Genomic DNA, 22,604 nt, shown 5'->3' on the forward strand with positions numbered 1-22,604 from the left:
TGTATCTGCTGTTCTCAGAGGGACCTTCTGGACCCTCTGCTCCCCTGCACCCTCCCCCAGTGTCTGTCGTGCTGATCGGTCTGCACAGCTGGACCACCACCCAGTGGCTGCAGATATTAGCAACCGCTGGGAAAAAGTTAATTAACCTCTCTCAACCTGGTGCCTGAACCCCCGCTGTGATAAGGAAGATCGCGATGTTTCCGATGGTTTGTGATCCGATGTTCTGAAGTTAAAAATTTTTTTTTTATTACATAATTTAGAGAAGTTGAAATACATATTCTTCACTAATTCATTTATTAAAAAATACCCGGCAATTTGTGAGCGGTTTTTAGAATAAAAAAAATAGTAAAGTGGTTAAAGTGACCAAAAATGTACCAGAAACAATGGAGGTGCCTTTGTTTGAAATAATGTAAAAAAACAAACAAAAAACCACCTTAAAGTAACACTTATAGCAATGGTATGTGTAATTTGAACTTAAAATATCATAATATTCTCATTAAGGCAGGTGAGATATATTTAAGTATTACAGATACAGTAACAAAGCAGTTGCATTAAGAAACTGTATGCTTTTGTCAGGTACTGTGGTATATTTTGAGACAGCTACAAACTAGATATGTAGTAATGATCATCCGCTAGATGATGACTGATGAGTAAAATAACTTAAAATCTATTATTTTGGATGGGATGTGCTGCTCCTAATTTTTTCTTAATTCTCTATTATATTTGTATGTGTTGCAGCTGTAAACAATAAAATTTAAACAACCACACAAAACTGCTTTGTTTCCTTATCAATATTCTGAACATGTCAAACAATTTTTGGTTTTACAACACAGAAACAGAGGTAAAAGAACATGGTGATGGATAGAGCTGAAAGGGATAAGATTTGGCAAAAAAAATATCTTGCAAATTGCTGAGATGTTACATTTAATCTAACTGGACTATGCGATATACAATAAATAGGACAGTTTATGGAAATGGTGGATTAGGTTTTAGAAGTGTCCAAATAAGATTTGTAATAGTAAGTTTCCTTGAATTCCTTCCAGTAAAACCAAGTGGTCATATTTATTTTGTATTTGTCCTAGGCAGAGACAACGTTATGTAATTCATGACAATGTACAAATGAGTTAGGTATGAAATCCCAGCTGTTGGGATGCTGCTGTTCAGAATACCAACAGCTGCATCCAGACAGCCAGAATACCGACACCCATTGGAACGCAAGGTAAGTTTTTTTTTTTCCCCTACCCTATCCCTAACCCTCCCTCCCCGGGGCCTAAACCTAACCCACCGCCCCACCCCCTTCCCAGTGCCTAAACCTAACCTCCCCGCACCCTAGACCTAAGACCCGCTCCCTGGTGCCTAAACTTACCCCCCTTCCCCCGGTGCCTAAACCTAACCTCCCCGCACCCTAAACCTAAGACCTGCTCCCTGGTGCCTAAACCTACCCCCCCCCTAGTGCCTAAATCTAACCTCCCCACACCCAAATCCTAACCCACCCCCTAATGCCTAAACCTAACGCTACCCACACCGTGCACCCCGATACTTACCATTCGGGATGCCGACGTTCAGGATACTGGTGTTGGCATACCGACCAGTCGGGGGTTTTGGCACCGGTATTTAGACAGTCTGCATCCCGCACACCAGCATGCCGCCTACATCCCTGTAGAAATACGTTTGAAGCATTCAGCTATGGATGGAGGGTTTTTAGATCTCCAATGGATTGGGATCACAGCTTTTGCAGCATTACTCAACTGTTTTAGAAGAGCTTTTCCATGCTGTGATAGGGAGATTTATACACCAGGATCATTTGGAACTTCCTCATTACTATATAATTATTATTTCTAAAGGGATTTGAAAAATGTTATGCCAAATGGACAGATGTAATTACTTTACCACCAGATGGGTCCAGCTGTACCTAACTCTGTAATGCATAGGCTTGCCATAATGTCATCCTATAATTCAGGATACATATGAATTACACAGATCCTGTAGCTGGCTGACTTCAAAGGCGGCATGTAAGAGAGATCGAGTTTGCCGGAGGTGCAAGGCAAACCCGAACTGGTTCTGGCTTGTAAATTATTGCAACTTTAAAGAAACTATTGAGATCAGTCGGCACCCCGCACATGCCTCCCCAAGTCTCCATTTCACCTGGTTTTAAATAGCCACAGAACCCGACTTTCCAACAAGTGGCTGTGATATTTGGTGAGATTTTGTTGAGTTTACTCGGACATCTGTACCATCTAGTTATACTGTATACTTTGATTCAATAACCAACAAAATTGTGGAGCAGATTAGTTCATTTAAATATTTTCAAACAAAATTACACTCTGATGGTATTTACTGGTCTTCTGTCCAAACTTGTAGAAATTTAGAACTTGTAGAAATTCAGAAAGAGCATTAAATGTTTCAATAATAATTTTATACTGTACATGTTAGAGATCCAGTGTTTGGGTTAGTAAATCTCTGTAACATGGTCCTTGTGTAACCCCAGTAAGAAGTATTTAATTTGCATTTAAGACAAAAGTTCACATGTTGGTAATAAGAAACTGTTGTAACTCTCCAAATGGATGCATTGTCAATGAACACATAAGCTGTCCAATTATGTACAGTTCACATTGCAGACTGAGGGGTATTATGTATTAATAATCGAGGAACAGCCGCGATTATGTATCCATATCACAGGGGATATTTTCATTTTAAAATATCCCCACTATGTACAAAGGGGAACTCGCAGGGACATCGGTTGCGGTAACCGCTGTCCCTGCGGGTTATATCCCCGGCAATTCGTAGAAGTCAAGTGAAATATTTCTCTGAGGAAGCTGACACTGCCCATCGCACAGTGTCAGTTTCCAGAGCCGGCTGGGGGCTGCCTACAAAGACTTACAGTAGTTTACACAAACTGAAAATGGTGTAAACTACCAGGGTTAAACGACAAATAGCTTCGCTTTTTGCAGTTTAGTACATAGGGGCCAGATTACAGTCCTCATTATTCTCAATGTACTACAATGTACAGTGATAATGTACAATGATAATTAGCACTTTGACTAAAATTTCTGTGAAATCTCCTGCATTATGCCATTGGTACTCAACTGCAATACATACAATTATGCAGAAACTGCAGTTTCTACATAATTTTATGGAAAAAAAAACAACTCAATACATACAGTATGTCCCTCTGTAAATAGGGAGAACCACTACAGGGGGCACTGAATAAGGGGGGTTCACTACTGGGGTCACTGCATGGGTGGGGACTACTGATGGGGGAACCACTATATAAGGGGGGGAGCACCGCCGGCCACGGTACCGGCCCGCCCTAGTTGGGCAGTGTAGCACCGACCGCAGTGTGTGCGGTCAGCGCTACACATTTACACAAGACCAGCGTTAGGCTTCCCAGTGCCGGTCCTGTGCCACACAGCCTAGCCCCTTCCCTCCCCCTGAGCGCTTGCCCAATAGCGCCAGGAGAAGGGTGGGAGGTGGGCTCAGGCTGTGCTAACACACATCGCCGGCAGCAATGTGTGTGTTTAACAGTAGTCAATGAGAGTCAGACTCTCATTGACTGCTGCAGCGCCCACTGCAAGAGCTGGGCTGGAGCTCACTCATGAGCTCCACCTTCCGGCTCATGCAGTGGGTAATGGGAGAGACGTCATGACGTCTCTCCCATAATGCTGAGCGCGCCAGCCCGGGAGGACTGACGTGCGGGAGCGGTGTCCGGAGCTGGAGCGTGGATTCAGGTAAGTGTATTTTTATTTCTTTTTTTTAATGTGTCTGCACTACTGGGGTCACAACGGGGGAGGGGGCGGCACCATTACTGGGGGGGACCTTTACTGGGGGTGGGGCACTACTGGGGTCTACTACTGGGGGCATTTCATCGGGAGGGGGAACCTCTACTGGGGACTACTACTGGGGGGGGAACTACTACTGGGGGCACTATATAAGGGGCTTACTACTAGGGGCACTGCACTGGGGGGACCACTACTGGGGGAAATAATAGGAAGGGCCACTACAGGGGTACTGTATAAGGGGCACTGGATTGGGGGGATCACTACTGGGGGCACTGCATTGTGGGGACTGCTACTGGGGGCACTAGATAGGGGGTGGACAACTACTGGGGGCACTAAATAGGGAGAACCACTACAGGGGGCACTGGATAAGGGGGGATCACTACTGGGGGCACTGCATGGGCGGGGACTACTGCTGGGGGAACCACTATATAGGGGGGGGCACTGCCGGCCACGGTACCGGCCCGCCCTAGTTGGGCATTGTAGCGCCGAACACAGTGTGTGCAGTCAGCACTACACATTTACACAGGACCGGCGCTAGGCTTCCCAGCACCGGTCCTGTGCCGCATGACATCTCTCCCATAATGCTGAGCGCACCAGTCCGGGAGGACTGACGTGCGGCGGTGTCCGGAGCTGGAGCGTGGATTCAGGTAAGTGTATTTTATTTTATTTTTTTAACGTGTCTGCACTACTGGGGTCACAACGGTGGAGGGGGCGGCACCATTACTGGGGGGGACCTCTACTGGGGGTGGGGCACTACTGGTGGGGCTACTACTGGGGGCATTTCATCGGGAGGGGGAACCTCTACTGGGGACTACTACTGGGGGGAGGAACTACTACTGGGGGCACTGCACTGGGGGGACCACTACTGGGGGAAATAATAGGAAGGACCACTACAGGGGCACTGTATAAGGGGCACTGGATAGGGGGGGATCACTACTGGGGGCACTGCATTGTGGGGACTGCTACTGGGGGCACTATAAGGGGGAACACTACTGGGGGCACTAGATAGGGGGTGGACCACTACTGGGGGCACTAAATAGGGAGAACCACTACAGGGGGCACTGGATAAGGGGGGATCACTACTGGGGGCACTGCATGGGCAGGGACTACTACTGGGGGAACCACTATATAAGGGGCTTACTGCTAGGGGCACTGCACTGGGGGCACTAAATAGGGAGGACCACTACAGGGGGCACTGGATAGGGGGGACTACTGCTGGGGGCACTGAATAAGGGGAACTAATGAGGGGCTGTATAAGGGGGACCACTACTGGGGGTACTGTATAAGGGGCACTACTATGGGCCTGCATAAGAGGGACCACAACTGGGGACATTGCATACTGGGGGTACTGTATAAGGGGCACTACTGGGGTTAAGGTGCATATGGGTAGGAATGTTCTAAGTGACGATAAAGGGGGTGTGTGTCATGTTGACACGCCCCATTTTTAAGTGACCACGCCCATTTTTCGGCGCACAGGGGGGGGAGGGGGGCGCGCTCCATTTTCAAATTTGCCCTGGGCTCCAAATACCCTAGTTACGCCACTGACTCACATTACATTGGGCCTGTTGTGTGTAAACATGCCCTTTTCTTTAAAAACAAATTCTTTAGTAGGTCTCTGGTATGGTTTGCATGCGGTATATTATTTTAGGTTCTGCAAAGCCAGGTAATTAATTTTTTTGACAATCAGCCTTTTCAGTCTAACTTAATTCAGACAAGATTATGATTTAATTAATAAGAGATTTCTAAATCTTTAGGGATGTTGTTCCCCAAATACTTAATATGGGAAGTATGCCATGAGACTGGAAAGACATGTTGTAGACTGTGAAGAGATTGGAGAATTGATGTTATTTCCTGTTGATTTGGAAACATTTATCTTGAAATTTGATAACTTACATTTTCTTTTTTAAATTGTTTATTAAGATTTGGTAATGACAGGGTTGGTGACCATGTCTTACTAAATGATCTGCAAAGAGAGCAAGTTTATATTTGTTTTCCCCTAATCTTATACTACTGATGCCTTGGTTCCTTCTAATAGTTTTGGCCATAGCATCCATGCATTAGGCAAAACCAGTTCCATTTAGGATTCTATTAAGGCAATTAGGAATTTTGTACAGAAGCACCAAGAGATACTATTTGCCTGGGCGGGGATGGGCAGCTGTTTGGCGGGGACATTTGTCCCTCAGCAGCACTGCAGCAGGTGGCACCGTATGGTGAGGCAGCTGCCGAGGGGGATATTTATATATTTTCGTCCTTTCCAGTGCAGCTCTGCCCCTCTCCAAGGGTACCCATTTGTCCAGGTGCCAGTCATGCCGGGAACCGGGGATCAAGTGACTGAGGGAGGGAGCGCTGTGATAGATCTAACAGGGACCATGGAGAAAGAGGATACGCCACGGGCCTCCACTGCCGCAGGTACCCAATTCTGTGTTATCGGTACACCTACCCTGCAGTATTTGCGGTGCTCTCCCTGTAGCCTTCAGCACCGCACATTGTATTTTTTAATTACTTGAGGGAGGGGGTGTGGCTACATACCTCTCCAGTACCAGGGCCCATCTCCACTCTCGACAGCCCTGATTGTGTACCAGCATACCTTGCATGAATTGCCAATCTATTCTGCACACATCTTGAAAATAAGATTGAAGGTTAATTGCAGATTGAGACCTGGTACAATAGGAGTATAATCTTTGTAGTATTGTCTTGTGCTTCCCTTTCAACTCACTTGATCGGAGTGAAGCTGGTCTGGAAGGAAAGCTTTATGATGTTTTGCAAATGTATCTAACAAATATTGTACAAGTATTGATATTGAATGGGTATATATGTAGGTTTGTAGTTGGCATACTGGGATGGGTCTAGACATAAATGGTTGCATGGGCTGCTAATGATTGGACTGAGAATAATTATTTATTAGATATTAAATTCAGAGCCTGCAGACGAAGTGGTGAAAGTCTGTCTTGGCCAATCTAAAGGCAAAATACTCTATCCGGAAATCATTGGCAAATATATTTTCTGAAGTTAGAAATTAATGAGGCTGTTGTACACTGGCGTCACTGGGTTTGGTGTCACCCCCTACTTTAGATTCACTGTGCGCGCCTTAGTGAAATGGGCACATATTCACTTATAATAATTACATTCTGTGTCCATTCCACATCAATATCATACATTGGGGGTAGGAGATGTAACAAACCTTGGTGAGAGCTAAAGTGGAGAATTTGCCCAATTAATCAGCTTCTGATTGCCATTTATCTAGCACAGTCCTTGAAAAGGCAGAAATCTCTGTCCAGGGCATAACTCTCCCATTGGGTGTTGAGGTCTCTTTATTTTAAGTTAGTAAAAGTGTATTTAGCTTTCCAATAATCATGTAAACTATGCCATCCTCTTAGACAGTGGTGGCTCCATAGGTGGGGCTGCAGTACAGTCCAAAATTTAAATAGAGGAGCCACACCAACTGCCAGTGAGTCCCGGCCGGAGATGTTTGGAAGGGCAGTTGGTGTGGCTGCCCTATTAGAATTTTGGACTGCACTACGGAGCCGCCACTGCTCTTAGAAATGGTTTGCCAATAATTAAACATACTGATAACTTTAAAATGTGCCTGTGTTTGTTTTTTGTTTGTTTTTTGTAACAGAGGCAGCCATTAATAAATCTATGCAATATTCTAAAGTGGTATTAAAACATAGTAGGAATGTAATAATTTAGACTACCAGATACAAAGTATGTTTTTATTGGTTATGTTGTAATATTCATATTTATCAGTTCATTCCACTCATTCTGAAAACCATCAATCCTATAGTTGAATTAATTTTCTTTCATTGTCTTTTCAATCCATGAGATAAACATAGAAACCCGCACATACACCCCAGGCTTCATAGCCTGTGCACAACCCAGGCCCCAGGATGTTACCCCTTGAATAATATATTTTTCTCCATCAAAACAGGACAGGGGTCCTCCACTGTCACCCTGGAAGAAATATAAAAAAAGTGGTCACTTTTTTTTGCACCATGGAAAAAAATAAATAAATTATAAATCACACTTGAATGTTTCTAAATTCTCATCCTATTACTTTTGGCCCTTAGTGTAATAGAAAGATAAGAATACAAAGCAAGTACATTAAAAATCAGATGTTTTAAGATGATATAGATATATATATATATATATACACACACACACGTATTTGGACAGCCTCTGATTGTGCAAGTTGTTGCACTTTAAAAGATGAGAGAGGTCTGTAATTTCCATCATAGGTACACTTCAACTGTGAGAGACAGAATCGGAACAAAAAATTCCAGAAATCACATTGTATGATTTTTAAACAATTTATTTGTATATTCTTGCCGAAAATAAATATTTGGACACCTACCAACCAGCAAGAATTCTGGCTTTCACAGACCTGTTAGGAAGCTCATCCATCCTCCATTCGTTACCTGTATTAATGGCATCTGTTTGAACTAGTTAACTGTATAAAAGACACCTGTCCACACCCTCAAACAGTCAGACTGCAACCTCTCCACCATGGCCAAGACCAGAGAGCTGTCTAAGGACACCAGGGACAAAATTGTAGACCTGCACAAGGCTGGGATGAGCTACTTGACAATAGGCAAGCAGCTTGGTGAGAAGAGATCAACTCTTGGCACAATTATTAAAAAATGGAAGAAATACAAGATCACTGACAATCTCCCTCGACCAGGGGCTCCATGCAAGATCTCACCTTGTGGGGTATCAATGATCTGGGCTGATCCCTCACCATTCTCTAGAACTACATGGGGGGACCTGGTCAATGACCTCAAGAGAGCTGGGACCACAGTCACAAAGGTTACCATTAGCAACACACTAAGTCGTCATGGATTCAAATCCTGCAGTGCCCGAAAGGTTCCCCTGCTTAAGCCAGCACATGTCCAGGCCCATCTAAAGTTTGCCTGTGACCATCTGAATGATCCAGAGGAGGATTGGGAGAAAGTCATGTGGTCAGATGAGACTAAAATAGAACTTTTTGGTATAAACTCCACACGCCGTGTTTGGAGGGAGAAGAATGATGAGTGGCATCCCAAAAACGCCATACCCACTGTGAAGCACGGGGTGGTAATTAAGACACCCAACTGCCTATGTCTTATATTGCATTGTGCTGCATTAACCCTGTATTGTCTTACATTCAGCTGTTCTACCTGGTTAATAAACCAATTCCTGGTTACACTATTCATTGGGTGGACTAGCCTCCATTACACATGGGTGACTCCTATCAACACACTGAAGGTTCTGGCTATAGGTTATGGGCCAAAGCCACCAGTGTTTGAAGAATAACAATACCAAGAATGCAGCTGTAACAATATGGAATAAAAGGATCTGATTAGGTACAGAAAATACCTTTATTCATACAGTGGATGAAAATCTACAGTGTAAAGGTAACTGTTTCCGAGCTGGAGCTGAGTGGAGGCCAAGCAGCAGTCTCTGAAGTGGACTGGAGGCTGGCCAGTAGTTAAAAGAACTGGGTGGAAATCAAGCAGCAGTCTCTGAAGTGGAGGCTTGAAGTCTTTGGAGTCAGATGAAGAAAAACCCAATGTCTTTTGCGAGGCCTGTAGGCTGGCCAGCAGTCTCAGGAGTGGGATGGAGGCTATCTATTGATCTATGCAATGGGCTGGAGGCCAGACAGTGGTCTCTGGAGCAGGCTGAAGGCAGGTCAACAGTCTCTGGAACCGACCAGCATTCAGCCCACTGGCTGATTTCCAAACAGCAGTCTAGAGCAGGCTGGAGGCCAACCAGTGGCCTCTGGAACAGGATGGAGGTCAGGCAGTGGTCTCTGGAGTTGGCTGAAAGCCATCCTTCAGTTTTTTTATGTGGGATGGATGCAGGCCTGCAGTCTCTTGGGAGAGCTGGAGGCTGGCCAGCAGTATCTGCAGTGGGATGATTTCCAGCCAGTGGTCCCTGAAGTGGGCTGGGGGCAGGCATGTGGGCTTTGGGGCCCGCAGGAGGCTCACCAGCAGACTTCGGTGAGTTTTGCTTGAGGCTGGCAAGCGGTCTCTGGAACTGCATGGAGTCCAGGCAGCAGTCTCTGGAGAGGGTTGGAGGTCAGCCAGTGGTTTTTGGAGTGGGCTGGAGGCCAGCCAGTGGTCTCTGTAGCTGGGTGGAGGCCATGCAGCATCTCTGAATTGGGTTAGAGGCCAGCCAGCAGTCTTTGGAACAGAATGGAGGCTGGCCAGCAGTCTCTAGACTAGACTGGAGGTCAATAAGCAGCAGTCCTTGGAGGGGACTGGAAGCCATACCAGCCAGCAGTCTTTGAAGTGGGCTGGAGCCAGCTAGATGTATAAGGAGTGAGCTGGAGACCAGCCAGCATTCTCTGGAGGCTGGGCAGGGGTCTCTGGAGAAGGCTGAAGCAGTCTCTGGAGAAGGCTGTAGGCTGACCATAGGTTTCTAAAGTGGGCTAGAGACCAATTAGCAGTCTCTGGAGTGGTCTCTGGAGCCTCCAGGAGGTAGTGGGGCAAGCTGGAGGCTGGCAAGCAATTTCTTGATTGATTTGTAAGGCAGCAAGAGATCTCTGGAGTGCACTGGGGCCAACCAGTAGGCTGGAGGCAGGCCAACAGTCTGAAGTGGGTGGAGGCCAGCCAACTGTCTCTGGAGTGGGACTGAGACCATCAAGCAGCCTCTGGAGTAGTCTGCAGGCTGAACAATGCTCCCTAGAGTGGGCTGAAAGCCAGTCAGCAATCTCTGGAGTAGTCTCTTGAGCCACCAGGAGGCAGGCCTATGGTCACTTGTCAAGTTGGAGCCTAGTCATCAGTCTCTTGTGCAAGCTGAAAGCCAGTCAGTGGTCTCAGGAGTGTGCTGGAGGCTGACCTGTGGTCCCTGGAGTGGGCATTTGAACAGCCTGGAGGCAGGCCCATGGTCTCTGGGGTGACCTGGAGGAAGACAACCTCTCTCTGGTACTTCTGGAGTCTAGTCAGTAGTCTCTGTCATGGGCTGGACCGTGGCAAGCAAGTTTTTTGAGTGGTATGCAGGCTGGACAGTTCTCTGGTGTGGTTGCTGGGCAGGTTGGAGGTTTGCCAACTGTCTCTGCAACTGGATGGAGGTCAGGCAGTGGTCTCTGGAGTTGGCTAAAAGCCATCCTTCAGTTTTTTATGTGGGATGCCTGCAGTCTCTTGGAAGTGATGGGGGCTGGCCAGCAGTATCTGCAGTGGGCTGATTTCCAGCCAGTGGTCCCTGAAGTGGGATGGGGGCAGGCTTGAGGGCTTTGGGGCCAGCTGGAGGCTCACCAGCAGACTTCGGTGAGTTTTGCTTCAGGCTGGATAGCGGCCTCTGGAACAGCATGGAGTCCAGGCAGCGGTCTCTGGAGAGGGCTGGAGGTCAGCCAGTGGTTTTTGGAGTGGGCTGGAGTATAGCCAGTGGTCTTTGGAGTGAGATGGAGGTCCATGAGCAGCCTTTGAAGCAGTCTTTGAAGGAGACTAGTAGCCAGCAGTCTTAGGAGGGGCTGGAGGCTAACCAGTAATCTTTGGAGTGGTCACTTGAACAGCCTAGAGGCAGGCCCTTGGTCTTTGGGGTGACCTGGAGGAAGACCACCTCCCTTTGGTGCTTCTTGAGACAAGCCAGTGGTCTCTGGCGCAAGCTGGAGGCTGACTAGTAGTGTCTGGAATGGGCTGGAGGCCAGCCAGCAAGTCTCTGGCGTGGGATAGAGGCTGGACAGTGGTCACTGGTGTGGTGCCTGGAGCAGGCTAGATGTTGACCCAGCAGTCTCTCTGGTGCTGGATGGAGGCCAGGCAGTGTTCTCTGGAGTGGGCTGAAGGCCAGCCATCAGTCTTTGGTGTGCAGGCCTGCAGTCCCTGGGGAGAGCCGGAGGCTGTCCAGCAGTCTTTGCAGTGAGCTAGTTTCCAGCCAGTGTTCTCTTGAGTGGGCTGGGGGCAGGATTGTGGCCTTTGGGGCAAGCTGGAGACTGGTCAGCAGTCTTTGGTGCAGTTTCTAGAGTGGGCTTGAGGCTGGCTAGTGGTCTTTGGATCTGGGTGAAGGCCAGGCAGTGGTCTCTGGGTGGTGCCCATCCAGCAGTGACTAGAGTGGAATTTAGGAAGGTTCAACAATGCCTTCCTCGATATCCCTCTTTTTCCATCTAGACACATAACAACGTACCCATGCATAAACGATGCCTGCCAGTATCCCAGCACTGATGCCAGCCCCCAGCATGATGAACACTCGTGTTTGTAATTTAATAGGTTTAACCTCTGGGTGGTCTGTAACTCGTATCTGTCTTTGAGGTACGTCAGCCATCACCTTCTGGCTCCTAGCAAGTAACTTATCAGCGCTGAGACTGGTAATCGTAGGATTCCGCACCTTCAACCCAAAATAAACACATTTAACTAACCTGCGGTCTTGCTTACTATGCACATCGCATCTGTATGTCCCAGCGTTTTTTCTTTTGAATGTTCATAAACTCCACCATGTAACTCCTGGGCTTTATAGTTTTGAAGGCCTCATCCTGCGTTGTCAGAACCCCTGTGGCTACTTTCCAGAAAATATCCATAGTCTCCAGGTCTGCTTTAGTGTCTTCTGGGTTTAAACATGATATATTAAAATATGCCCCACCAGGCTGGGTATATGTGCTCATACCACACATCCAGCTGGTCACACACAGGGCCTGATTCTGAGACGGATGCTCTGAAAGAGCGCTCGCTCTGGATCAGGGCGTTTTTTTTTTTTATTTAATTTTTTTTATGCGGTCCGCTCGCTTAGCTGTGGGTGACCACCCACAGCTATTGCGAGCGGCCAGGATGATGGTCGCGATGGTAAATACCATCGGGGCTTACGAGGAGACCCTTGTGGTAGGGTCTCGTGGCCACAAGCCCCAGAGAGCTTCCGGCTCTAATAGAGCTGGAAGCTCTCCCACTGACATCACTGTTGGGAACGCCTCCGTTTTTTCAAACCACCCCCTGCCACGCCTGCAAAACGGGCGAGTTGTCGATCAACATCGACAGCCACCCCTTTTGTAGTGACCCACGAAGAGAGAATTTCTCTCTCGCTCCGGGACTTGTGCATGCACAGTGCGGCTGCTGCGCGTCCGCAGAGTCCACCATCCACCCGCTTGCGAGCGCTCAAGCGCTTGCAAGCTGGTCTGAATCAGGCCCACTGTACGGTCACTTCCTCATAGTCAGTCTCCTAGCCAATTTTATCCACTATGCAGCAGGTCTCTATTCTTGTGCCCAATCCGCAGGTTGCACTACAGGTTTGAGCACCTTGGCAGAAACTCCTTTCAGTATGTCTGGTATTGTAACCATCACCATCCTATCCAGAGAGCTGTCCTGGGATCTGCACATCCCAAATATCAATAATAAAACTGAAATTAATGGCAACATAATTCTTTCTCTAATAAACACAAAGATTATTACAGATATAAATACTGTAATGAGCCAAGTAGCTTGTGTCTGAGTGTTATATAGTGAGGCACCAGCATTGTTGTACAGAAATCACATTGGCAGATAGAATGTTCAGCACAGCCTACAAGGATATCTCACATGCATGGGATTGAGGGCCTGATTCAGACCCGCTCGCGAGTGCTATGCGCTTGCAAGCGGGTCGATGGTGGCCCAGTGCGCATGCGCGAGACCCGGATAGCGACAGGCAAACCATCGCTCTGGGTCTCGTACCAAAAGGGTCGAAGTTGAGTGACAGCACACCCCCTTTGGTGGGCGGGGCGGGGGCGTGGCTCCCATTGACATTACGAGTGATGTCAGTGGGAGTGCTTTCGGCTCTGTTAGAGCCGAAAGTACTTTGGGGCTTGCGGCAACGAGACCCTACCACAAGGGTCTCGTCGCAAGCCGGATGGTCGCGATGGTCTTGACCATCGCGACCATCATCATGGCCACTCGCTATAGCTGTGGGTGGTCACCCACAGCTATGCGAGCGGCCAGGAGGCCGTTCGAAAAAAACAAGGCGGCCCTGATTCAGAGCGAGCGCCCTGAGTCAGGTGAATGTACCTGTTCAGAGTAACCATACAGTGGTGCCAAGAGAAGGGGGTATGTCAATTACCAATTACCTGGGCTGGAAAGCCATAGCTATGTCCGCCTCAGCCTATTTGCAAAATGCACCATATGGAGGACTGCATCCATCCCCCCCCCCAGTACCCAGATTACATAATAACAACAGAATATATAAATAACACGCTTGCCTGTCTGTTTGATGTAAAGGTCAGTCTCCTTTCTTGTACAAGTTCTATTGTAACATGTCACATCCAATGAATCACATTGCAGCTCAGCCATACTAATCCAAGTTCATACTTGCCTACTTTTGAAAAAGCATTTCAGGGAGATTGTGAGAGCAACACCTATGAACGGTGCGGTAAAGTGCTCATGTACTGCTACATCTGAGAGGCGTGTCATAAAATTGATTTATATCCAAATGTAAACGAGCCCCAAAGCAGTTAGCAAGATCTATTTGTTAATGAAAACACACTAATACTTTTCAGAAAATGCATGTAGCCATAGGGATCATTGTAACTTATAACCAATGCAGGGGAATTATACGAATGATCCCATTTGAATGTATATATGTCTGTTTTGTTTTTTTGTTTTTTAATAGAACAACTACATAATGGGGGTAAGGTGCAATCAGGGAGATTACTAGACTCAGGGAGTCTCCCTGACAATCAGGGAGAGTTAACAAGTATGCCCAAGTTCCTCATGTGCCATTTACAGCACCGCTGCATAACTTTATTATCTCCTATGTGTATAAATGTAATCCATCATAGTTGTACACAGACCAAACCTTAATAAACCATGAATAAGGGAGAGACACTTTCCACCAATGTTAGGGTGCATACACACGGTCAGATTTTGTGTCAGATGTGAACGATAACTATTTTAAAAATCGTTCATATCTTTTTTATACAATACTTTCAATAATTTTGTGCCTTTACACCGCACAGACGGTGTAATGGTTAGCATTAATGCCACACAGCACTGAGGTTGTGGGTTTGATTCCCACTACGGCCCTAACTGTGTGGAGTTTGTATATTTTCCCTGTGCTTGCCTGGCTTTCCTCCAGGCGCTCCGGTTTCCTCCAACACTTCAAAAATATATACTGGTAGGTTAATTGGGTCCCTCCCCCCCCCAAAAAAATAAATAAAATAACCCTTGTGTACTGTATGTGAGCATGTGGTAGGGAATATAGATTGTAAGCTCCACTGGGGCAGGGACTGATGTGAATGACAAATATTCTCTGTAAAAGCACTGCGGAATATGTGCGCGCTATATAAATAACTTGTAATAGTAATAAGTGAACCATCAAAAAGCAAAGGTTTCGAAGTCATGCTAAAAAAAATACCGTATTGCGGACTATTTGGATATGGGAGACTCAACCTGTATCGAAATAAAATATGAGATTACTTACTAATTATATATATATATGTGTGTGTGTATGTATATATACACTCCATTTCTGTTTTAATAGTTATAATTTATTCTGTTTAAGAAACTGTAACAATATGAAGCTTCTGCTGTTTTTCAGTTATTTGCATGCAATAACTTTTTTTTATGATTCTATAAGGAGTTGTTTCATATGACAGTATATATAGACACTGGCCCTGATACACTATGGATTGATATTGTGATCGCAGCTGCTATTATGCATGCAGATCTGCTGCTAATGTCTGCAACTGCTTAATTGGCATAGAGACGCCCACTATCGCACATCCGTAAGACCTCGCAATCCTGCGTATACACCGGTAACAACGGACCACCATGCAGAATTACAGAAGGTCTGACCTGTCTCAGAAATTGCAACTCTCAACCCACGCAGTGAGTACTCAAGCTGCAAATGTCGTCGCAGTGGCTAATTTATGCAAGCCCAGGAAACGGCGTTCAAATGGACAGGCACGGCTGTGTTTCTCCAACCACTCTTGTCACCAAGAGAAAGATATTTTTCCCAAGCGCCAGTGATGGTGTGATTAACTCCCCTCCTTGTGTACAATGGCAGCACACCCACTGGAAGTATTGCCAAACTTCCAACAAAAACAGAGATTAAAAACAAGAATAGTAGGCGGTGCCCATGAACACAATCCAAGGATTGTAATATAAATTAATCTTAAACTCATATACCAGAGTTTAAAATAAACATGCAAAACATGGATAAAACCCCAGGGAGTATAGAGTTCTATACACAGTGGCCCTCATTCAGAACCGCTCGTTAGCGGCAGTACGCTCGTTCCGAGCGATGTTTGCACATCTGCGCATGCGTACGGTTTTTAGTACGCATGCGCGAACCAGTCAGTGCGGCCGAAAATCGTTGGTACGCAATATAGCGAGTGCCTGCTATTTTGAATGACAGAATGAGGCGTATGTGGGTGGTAACAGGGGAAGGTGCTTGAAAATGGGGAGTGGAGATCCGAACGCAGGCGTGCTTAAAGGTCAAAATGGGCGTTTTATGGGTGTGTATATTTAAAACAGCAGCGTCATTGTTCACGTCACTGGGTTATTTTATAGCCAGAACTGCTCGCAAATTTGTGGTAGCAAACACCAACCACAAGAATAGCGAGCAGTTCATACGCTGGTCGATGTACTCGATTAATCTAATAAATAGCGGACATGACGTAGGATGCGAGCGGCCAGGGGGCGTTTTTAACAAATAAACGAGCGTATGTTTTGCTCGCTCGTTCAGACTTAGAGGTGTGAACAGACTGCAATGTGCGTACGGATCATTTGAATAGCCACCCCTTGTTTTTAAACGAACGACCGCAAATAGCGAACGGCTCTGAATGAGGGCCAGTATCTCTTAGGATCAAATGTTATAATGTAAAAAAAATACAAACAAATACAATAAAATGATTAATTCTCCAGTATTTCTCAGCTTGTAAATATAGATCTCAGTTCCAATGCATCCACATGAACAAATGTTGAGCCTGGTAATGAAAATGCCCAATTAGCAACAATGTGTCTGAAAGCTGGGAGAAAGCTACTATTGCAGCATTAGATGATTTGAATGAACAGCCCAGATAACTAAATGGCTGGCAGTGTTTCACAACGTGTTTCAGTATATGATTCAGATGCAGAGCTGTGTTAAATTGCGCTATGAGGAACATGCACTGCTCCACTCTACTCACTCCCCTTGTGTCCGTCATGCCGCTCCAGCGGCATTCAATTGCTGATATAGGCAGATCCGGCAAGATGAGCCTGAAGATGGTGTTCGGCAAGGCTGGCCCCCCAATGGGAGCCCCGTTCGTAGCCCTCCTAGCGTGTCGCTGTCCAGGGGGCTGCACGGGTCACATGGGGCATCAGCTGCTGTGAACATACAAGTCGGAGGAATATGCGGCAGTCTGTGGCCGTATGTCCAAGGGGTGTGAGTGGTCAGCGGCTGGGCTCAGCTCATAAAGAATGTCAGTTTCCTCCTGTCACAACCCCCATCCAGTCACTCCCGCTGCGATGGCTTTGTCGACCACAGAACTGGACGGCACACGCACACTGCGATGCATGCGTAGTACGCACCATCAGCCGATCTGAGTACGCTGTTGCGGTCTGTGATGTGAAGTTCTTTTGTACTATCCTTTTTACATACTTACTGTTTACTGCAAAATATATATATTTTTTTCAAATATAAATTTTCCAGTAAATTGGTTTGTATATAAATAGAGGTGTGTGTGTGTGTACATATATATATATATATATATATATATATATATATACTATTATTTACACGTGAGCCAAGGTGTGTCACACTGATGGTCCTACATTTTATTGTAAACTCATTGTATTGTATGTGGGTTCAAAAACTGGAGTGAACTTTAGCTGCAACTGTGTGTGTGTATAGCCTTTCCCATAAAACATAGGTAGGGCTCTAAAACTACACTAACAATTTGGCAAGACATTTCAGTTTAGGGTTAGGCAAAAACAAAAAAATCCTTACAGGAAAATAGATAATGTGTTATGATGACAACTCACCTGACAGCTGTCAATTCCCCCATGGATATTACCAGCACACAGCTCCCGACTTGTAACTCTGTTATTCAGATATTCAGGGCTATTACATAATTTATTTTCAATGACAGGGAAACCAGCTTCTTTGAGAACGCCAATTTTTCCAGTACCTAGGGAGGTAATATAGTTATGTGAATGTTTTACTGTAAACAACTGTAAACACAATGTATTAGTGCTCATTTTCTAAATTAACATTTAGGTACATATTTCTCAAAGTCCCATCAAACTACAGATGGCGCTACAGTTACCCCACTTTAGTTTCCACAGGCTATCCTAGATAACATTAGTAGTTCTTTGCTATGCTACAATGTTTATGGTAAATTAGGCTAATTTGTTACTGCAAATCTCAACTTGAATGGACCTAAAACGAGAGTCGAGCCTGACCAAAATCTGAATGAAATATTCATTTATATAACTGTCACTGCTGAATTGCCCTGGACCGTACATACCTACCCTCCCGGTGTTTGCGGGAGGCTCCCGATTTTTCGGGTAACCCCCCCGCACCCCTGGAAGGGTAGGCACTTCTCCCGTATTCTGCCCACTTCCTAGTGATGTGGGCAGAATGGGGAGAATTTCCGCAACGATTGCAGGTCCCCGTGTAAGGGGTGGGGCTTAGTGACATGATTCTCCATTAATTGCAGCATTAGCCCTGCCTCCTATTTAAATTTAAGCCAATAAATTCAATTTGCTGCAAAGGGGCGGGGCTTAATGCAGTGACCCTTCAGGCCCCGCCCCATCAGAACCCACCTGCTTCTCCCAGGGAGGAGAAGCAAAGGTAGGCAAGTATGCCCTGGACAGATAAATGCTCATTGCTGATTTGTAAAAGTAATTACTTACAAATGATGTGTAATGTGTGTTGGGAGCAAAGGTTTGCTATCAGATATTTTAAATCAAGAGAGTGGGTATAGGCAAGGTACCCAAATATTTAAAGAGAATCTGTGGGCTATCCCCTGAATATACCCATTTTTGGAGGGGTACATGCAAATAATAAGGTTCCTCATGATTTAACATGGAGGAACCACAGCATATTGCAGATATCTGCCAGTCAGGGGAAGAAATATGGGAGACAATGGAGTTGCTTGTCGCGGGGCTTCAGCACTGAAGGGGCGCCTCCTCCATTGCCCACAATAAATTCACCCCACTTAGGGCTGTGTATGTACCCAGAGTGTACCGTTACGGCTGCCCAGTACAAGTCACCTCTTCCTGGCACCTGAAAAGTCACTAAACACTAGTGGAGAGCTCTGTGTCAGACCATCAGCTGCGCCTCCATCTAGCTATAGCCTGTCCCTACTCATTGGTGTTGCTGCTCCTCAACAGCTTCTTTGTCAGTGTGACATGTCCGGCGCCCCCCTCACCCACAACTGTCTGTCTCCAAGCCTCCATGGCATGTCTATATTATGTGTGCAACTGCAGGTGTATCTTCTTGGAAAATGCTACATTACTGTGCCAGTGGCTTTGACGGGGGGGAGGGGGGCGGCACCAAATTATAACTTGCCTCCGGGCGTCTGGGATGAATTTACGCCACTGGCCACAGTCCCTCCATTTCCGACTGCGAAGCAGCCCCCATAATTTTCTATGATAGCTGCTAGGCTGCTGGATTTCCTACACTTGGCCTAGCAGCTGACGCCATCTGAAGATGGTGTTAGCCTATAGTAACGCTATAACGCAAATTCTTTAGAAGGATCCAGGGGATTGCTCTTTGTTGGCCTCCAATAACACATGCGATGGCTGCTCAGTCACAGAACACCCAAATCAGGAAGAGTGATTGTGTAATTTATGTTGCCATAATCCTATCTACCAACAACTGGGATACAACCTCTGAATTGACATCACTCAGCTGTAAATCACATGACATGTATTCCATTGCTGTTACAAGATTTGTGCAGGTTCGGTTTTGCTGAAAACTAAACAGACCAAAACTTTGGTGTTCCGAGTCGAATAAAGTCCCAGCTTGGTTCACTTTCGGGTTCCAAGTAGAACAGAGTTCTCGCTCGGGTTCGCTGTAAATTTGGAAATCTGATTTAAAAACTGAATCTCAGGTTTTGGATTGCATGTAAACTGGTCCAAGTTACATGATTTTAGCTATTTTAAAGAAATCCAAAACGGAAAAGAACTAAAACACTTAAGGGTGGTTTTGCCAAAACTAAAACATGGGGGTCCGCGCACATCTCCATTTGGTATGCAATCCAGTGATATCCCAAAGTAATTATACTAGAATGGCTGATATTGGGGATGTCACATCAGCAGTAGCATTACTGCATCAAAATATAAACAGTCGAGTCACATTATTATGACCACCAGCTAATAGCCAAACTAACAGCCGTGTGCAGCATGGACAGCCGCTAGACGGGCTGGCAGTGACTCAATAAGGTACTGGAAGGTTGGCACAGGTATCTGGAGCCATGCTGACTGCAGTGCATCCCACAGCTGCTGGAGGGTGTGTGGTGGAGTATCCTTAGAGCGAACACAATGATTGGAGGTGGTCCCACAGATGCTCAATTGGGTTCAAGTCTGGGGAATTAGGGGGCCAGGGAAGTACTTGGACATCTTGCTCATCCAAGCACTGTCAGACATTTCTAGCCATGTGACAGGGAAGGGAAGACAATCAGCATGTATGGGTGTATGTGCTCGGCAAGGATGGATTCATAACCAAATCGGTTGAGGGTGCCTTCTACATGGATGAGTGAGTCCAGAGAATGCCATGAAAACATTCCCCAGACCATAACACTGCCACCACCAGCTTGTGTTCTTCTAGGAAAGGTTGCAGGGTGTTTGTTCTCCAATGCAGGGTCGGACTGGCCCACAGAGGTACAGGGGAAATCCCCGATGGGCCCCACAGCCTGAGGGGCCCTCCCTCTCCTCTAGGGGTAGAGCAGGGTCATTGATGAACTTGGGTGCATGATTTGTTTCTATGGAAACTACACGAAGATTAGCCCTCCTGACAAAGTGAGTGATGCTGACACATCCACGTCCCCTCTTTTATAAATGGGCTCTGTTCTTTGCGGTCCTCTCTAATGGTTGGCCAAGTCCATCTGTTTTGGCTGACCACACCCCTTCTGGTAGATAGCCATACCCCTTAAGCTTGGGCCCCTAGTATTGCATTCCCTGGTGGGCCCTTCATGCCCCAGTCCGACACTGCTCCAATGTTTCTCGCCTGACACGCCAACATGCATCCGTTCGATGAAGCAAAAAACATGCCGTCGGCCTATCGCACACCTCATATACCCACCAAGCCAGCGCATGGCACTTGATGTACTTCATGGGCTTTGTGCTGCCTATGTCAAATGTAGCAGGTGGTCATAATAATGTGACTGGACTGTGTATATTAAAGCAGTCAGGGAAATTAATGGGTCTAGTAAGGACATGAATAGGATTGGCAGCTGAGGATGACAAGGGAATCAATGAAGGGCGTATTAAGAGAGGAGGGGGCCTGTGTTCACTCCCTGTCCAGGGCCCCCTCCTCTCTCCCCGGCTGCTGTCAGCGAAATTACAACAGTGGTAGACTCCAGGTATGGCTGCCATTTTCCCTGTGATTTCCTACTGCAAGGCGTTTTCTGTAGGGCTACTCCGTGGGACATCGAAGAGGTAAGTATAAAAAGAAAAGTATGGGTGCAGGGTGTGCATTACAGGCCTGTGTGCACCACACACCCTGCACCCATTATAAATATGCCCCTGGAATCAATAATTAGTTGAACAGATAGATAATCTGTAGCCAAGGCTGCAATTGCTGAAAAGATTGGTGCCTTGTGGGCACTCGAGCGCTACAAATAGTAGAACTGACAGATTGTTGGGTAGATACGCGCAGGACCTTGCAGTAAGCCTAAGGCACTACTACCAAGGTAATATAACATACTGACTAAAATCCTACTATTAATGCAAGTAAATATCTAAAGTGCAGCAAATACATACTCAGTCCTCATTATAGCTGGTATTTACTCTCCAGGAATAACTAGAACTAGTGTGTCTGCCATCGGAAACAGATCTTTGTAAAACAAAAAAACTAAACAAAGATTAACCATTCCCAAGTAATAGAAGAACCAACTAGATGAAAAGTTATATTGAACATAATTTTATTGTATCTAATAAAGAATATCTGCATTTATTATCTCCTTTGATTGTACAGGTCATTGGGTTGTTGTTATTATTGAGTTTCCAGTGTACCATACTGCATATGTATTTCTAGATGTAATTCTAAGATTTTGTTATTCTGACAATAATATTATTCTGTGAATGTATTGTAGTGCTTTAATTAAAAAACATGATGATAAAAAAAAATGCAATGCATTCAGGCTCCGGTAATAACTGCATACGTGCACGCAGGAGACAGCAACTGTCTCATCAAATGAGACAGTTGGTATCTGTCTGAACTTTTCTTTTTAAAAGTTTCAATGTCGGAACATTTTCGTCCTGATTGAAACGTGTGTGTGTATGTATGTATATATATATATGTATGTGTGTGTGTGTGTGTGTGTGTGTGTGTGTATATATATATATAATATTTAATAATTAGAGATGAGCGGGTTCGGTTCTCAGAGAACCAAGGCCACCCAAATTTAGCATAACCGAGTCGAATCCAAGCAGGCTCAGAGGTTCCCGCCTTACTCTGTTCTCAAAACCGAGGCAAAACCATAGAGACGGAAATCTCACGGTTCGCGAGCTTTCGTCTCTATGATCAATGTAGTATATAAGGGACCACGCGACGGACGCCATTTCCACTCCGGCTATGGAAAGTGAACAGGGAGGATGGGTAGTGTAGGGCTGGGAGAGGTACTAGTGCCATCTGCTGTGTCCTTGGCTGGTGACTGGTGATCCATTCTGGTCTCTGGTCACTGTGCTGTCACTGTGCTGTCTGGTGATCCATCTGGGCTGTCTGCTGTGTCCTGGGCTTGTGCTGTGT

The 22,604-nt window shown here is 46.0% G+C and overlaps 1 protein-coding gene across 1 annotated transcript in view; it reads right to left on the reverse strand.

The window, feature by feature from the left end:
• Nucleotides 1-7,494: 7,494 nt before the first annotated feature.
• PLG (plasminogen) overlaps nucleotides 7,495-22,604 on the reverse strand; it is a 176,171-nt gene continuing 161,061 nt past the window's right edge. The window contains exons 18-19 of the mRNA XM_088451795.1: nucleotides 17,672-17,817; nucleotides 7,495-7,730 (exon numbers count right to left, since the gene is read on the reverse strand). Coding sequence (XP_088307921.1) covers nucleotides 7,569-7,730; nucleotides 17,672-17,817 — 308 coding nt within the window. The 3' untranslated portion in view covers nucleotides 7,495-7,568. The remainder of the gene's footprint in view (nucleotides 7,731-17,671; nucleotides 17,818-22,604) is intronic.

Source organism: Taudactylus pleione, unplaced genomic scaffold (assembly GCF_031769625.1).
Source record: "Taudactylus pleione unplaced genomic scaffold, aTauple2 ptg000006l, whole genome shotgun sequence".
Classification (NCBI taxonomy): domain Eukaryota; kingdom Metazoa; phylum Chordata; class Amphibia; order Anura; family Myobatrachidae; genus Taudactylus; species Taudactylus pleione.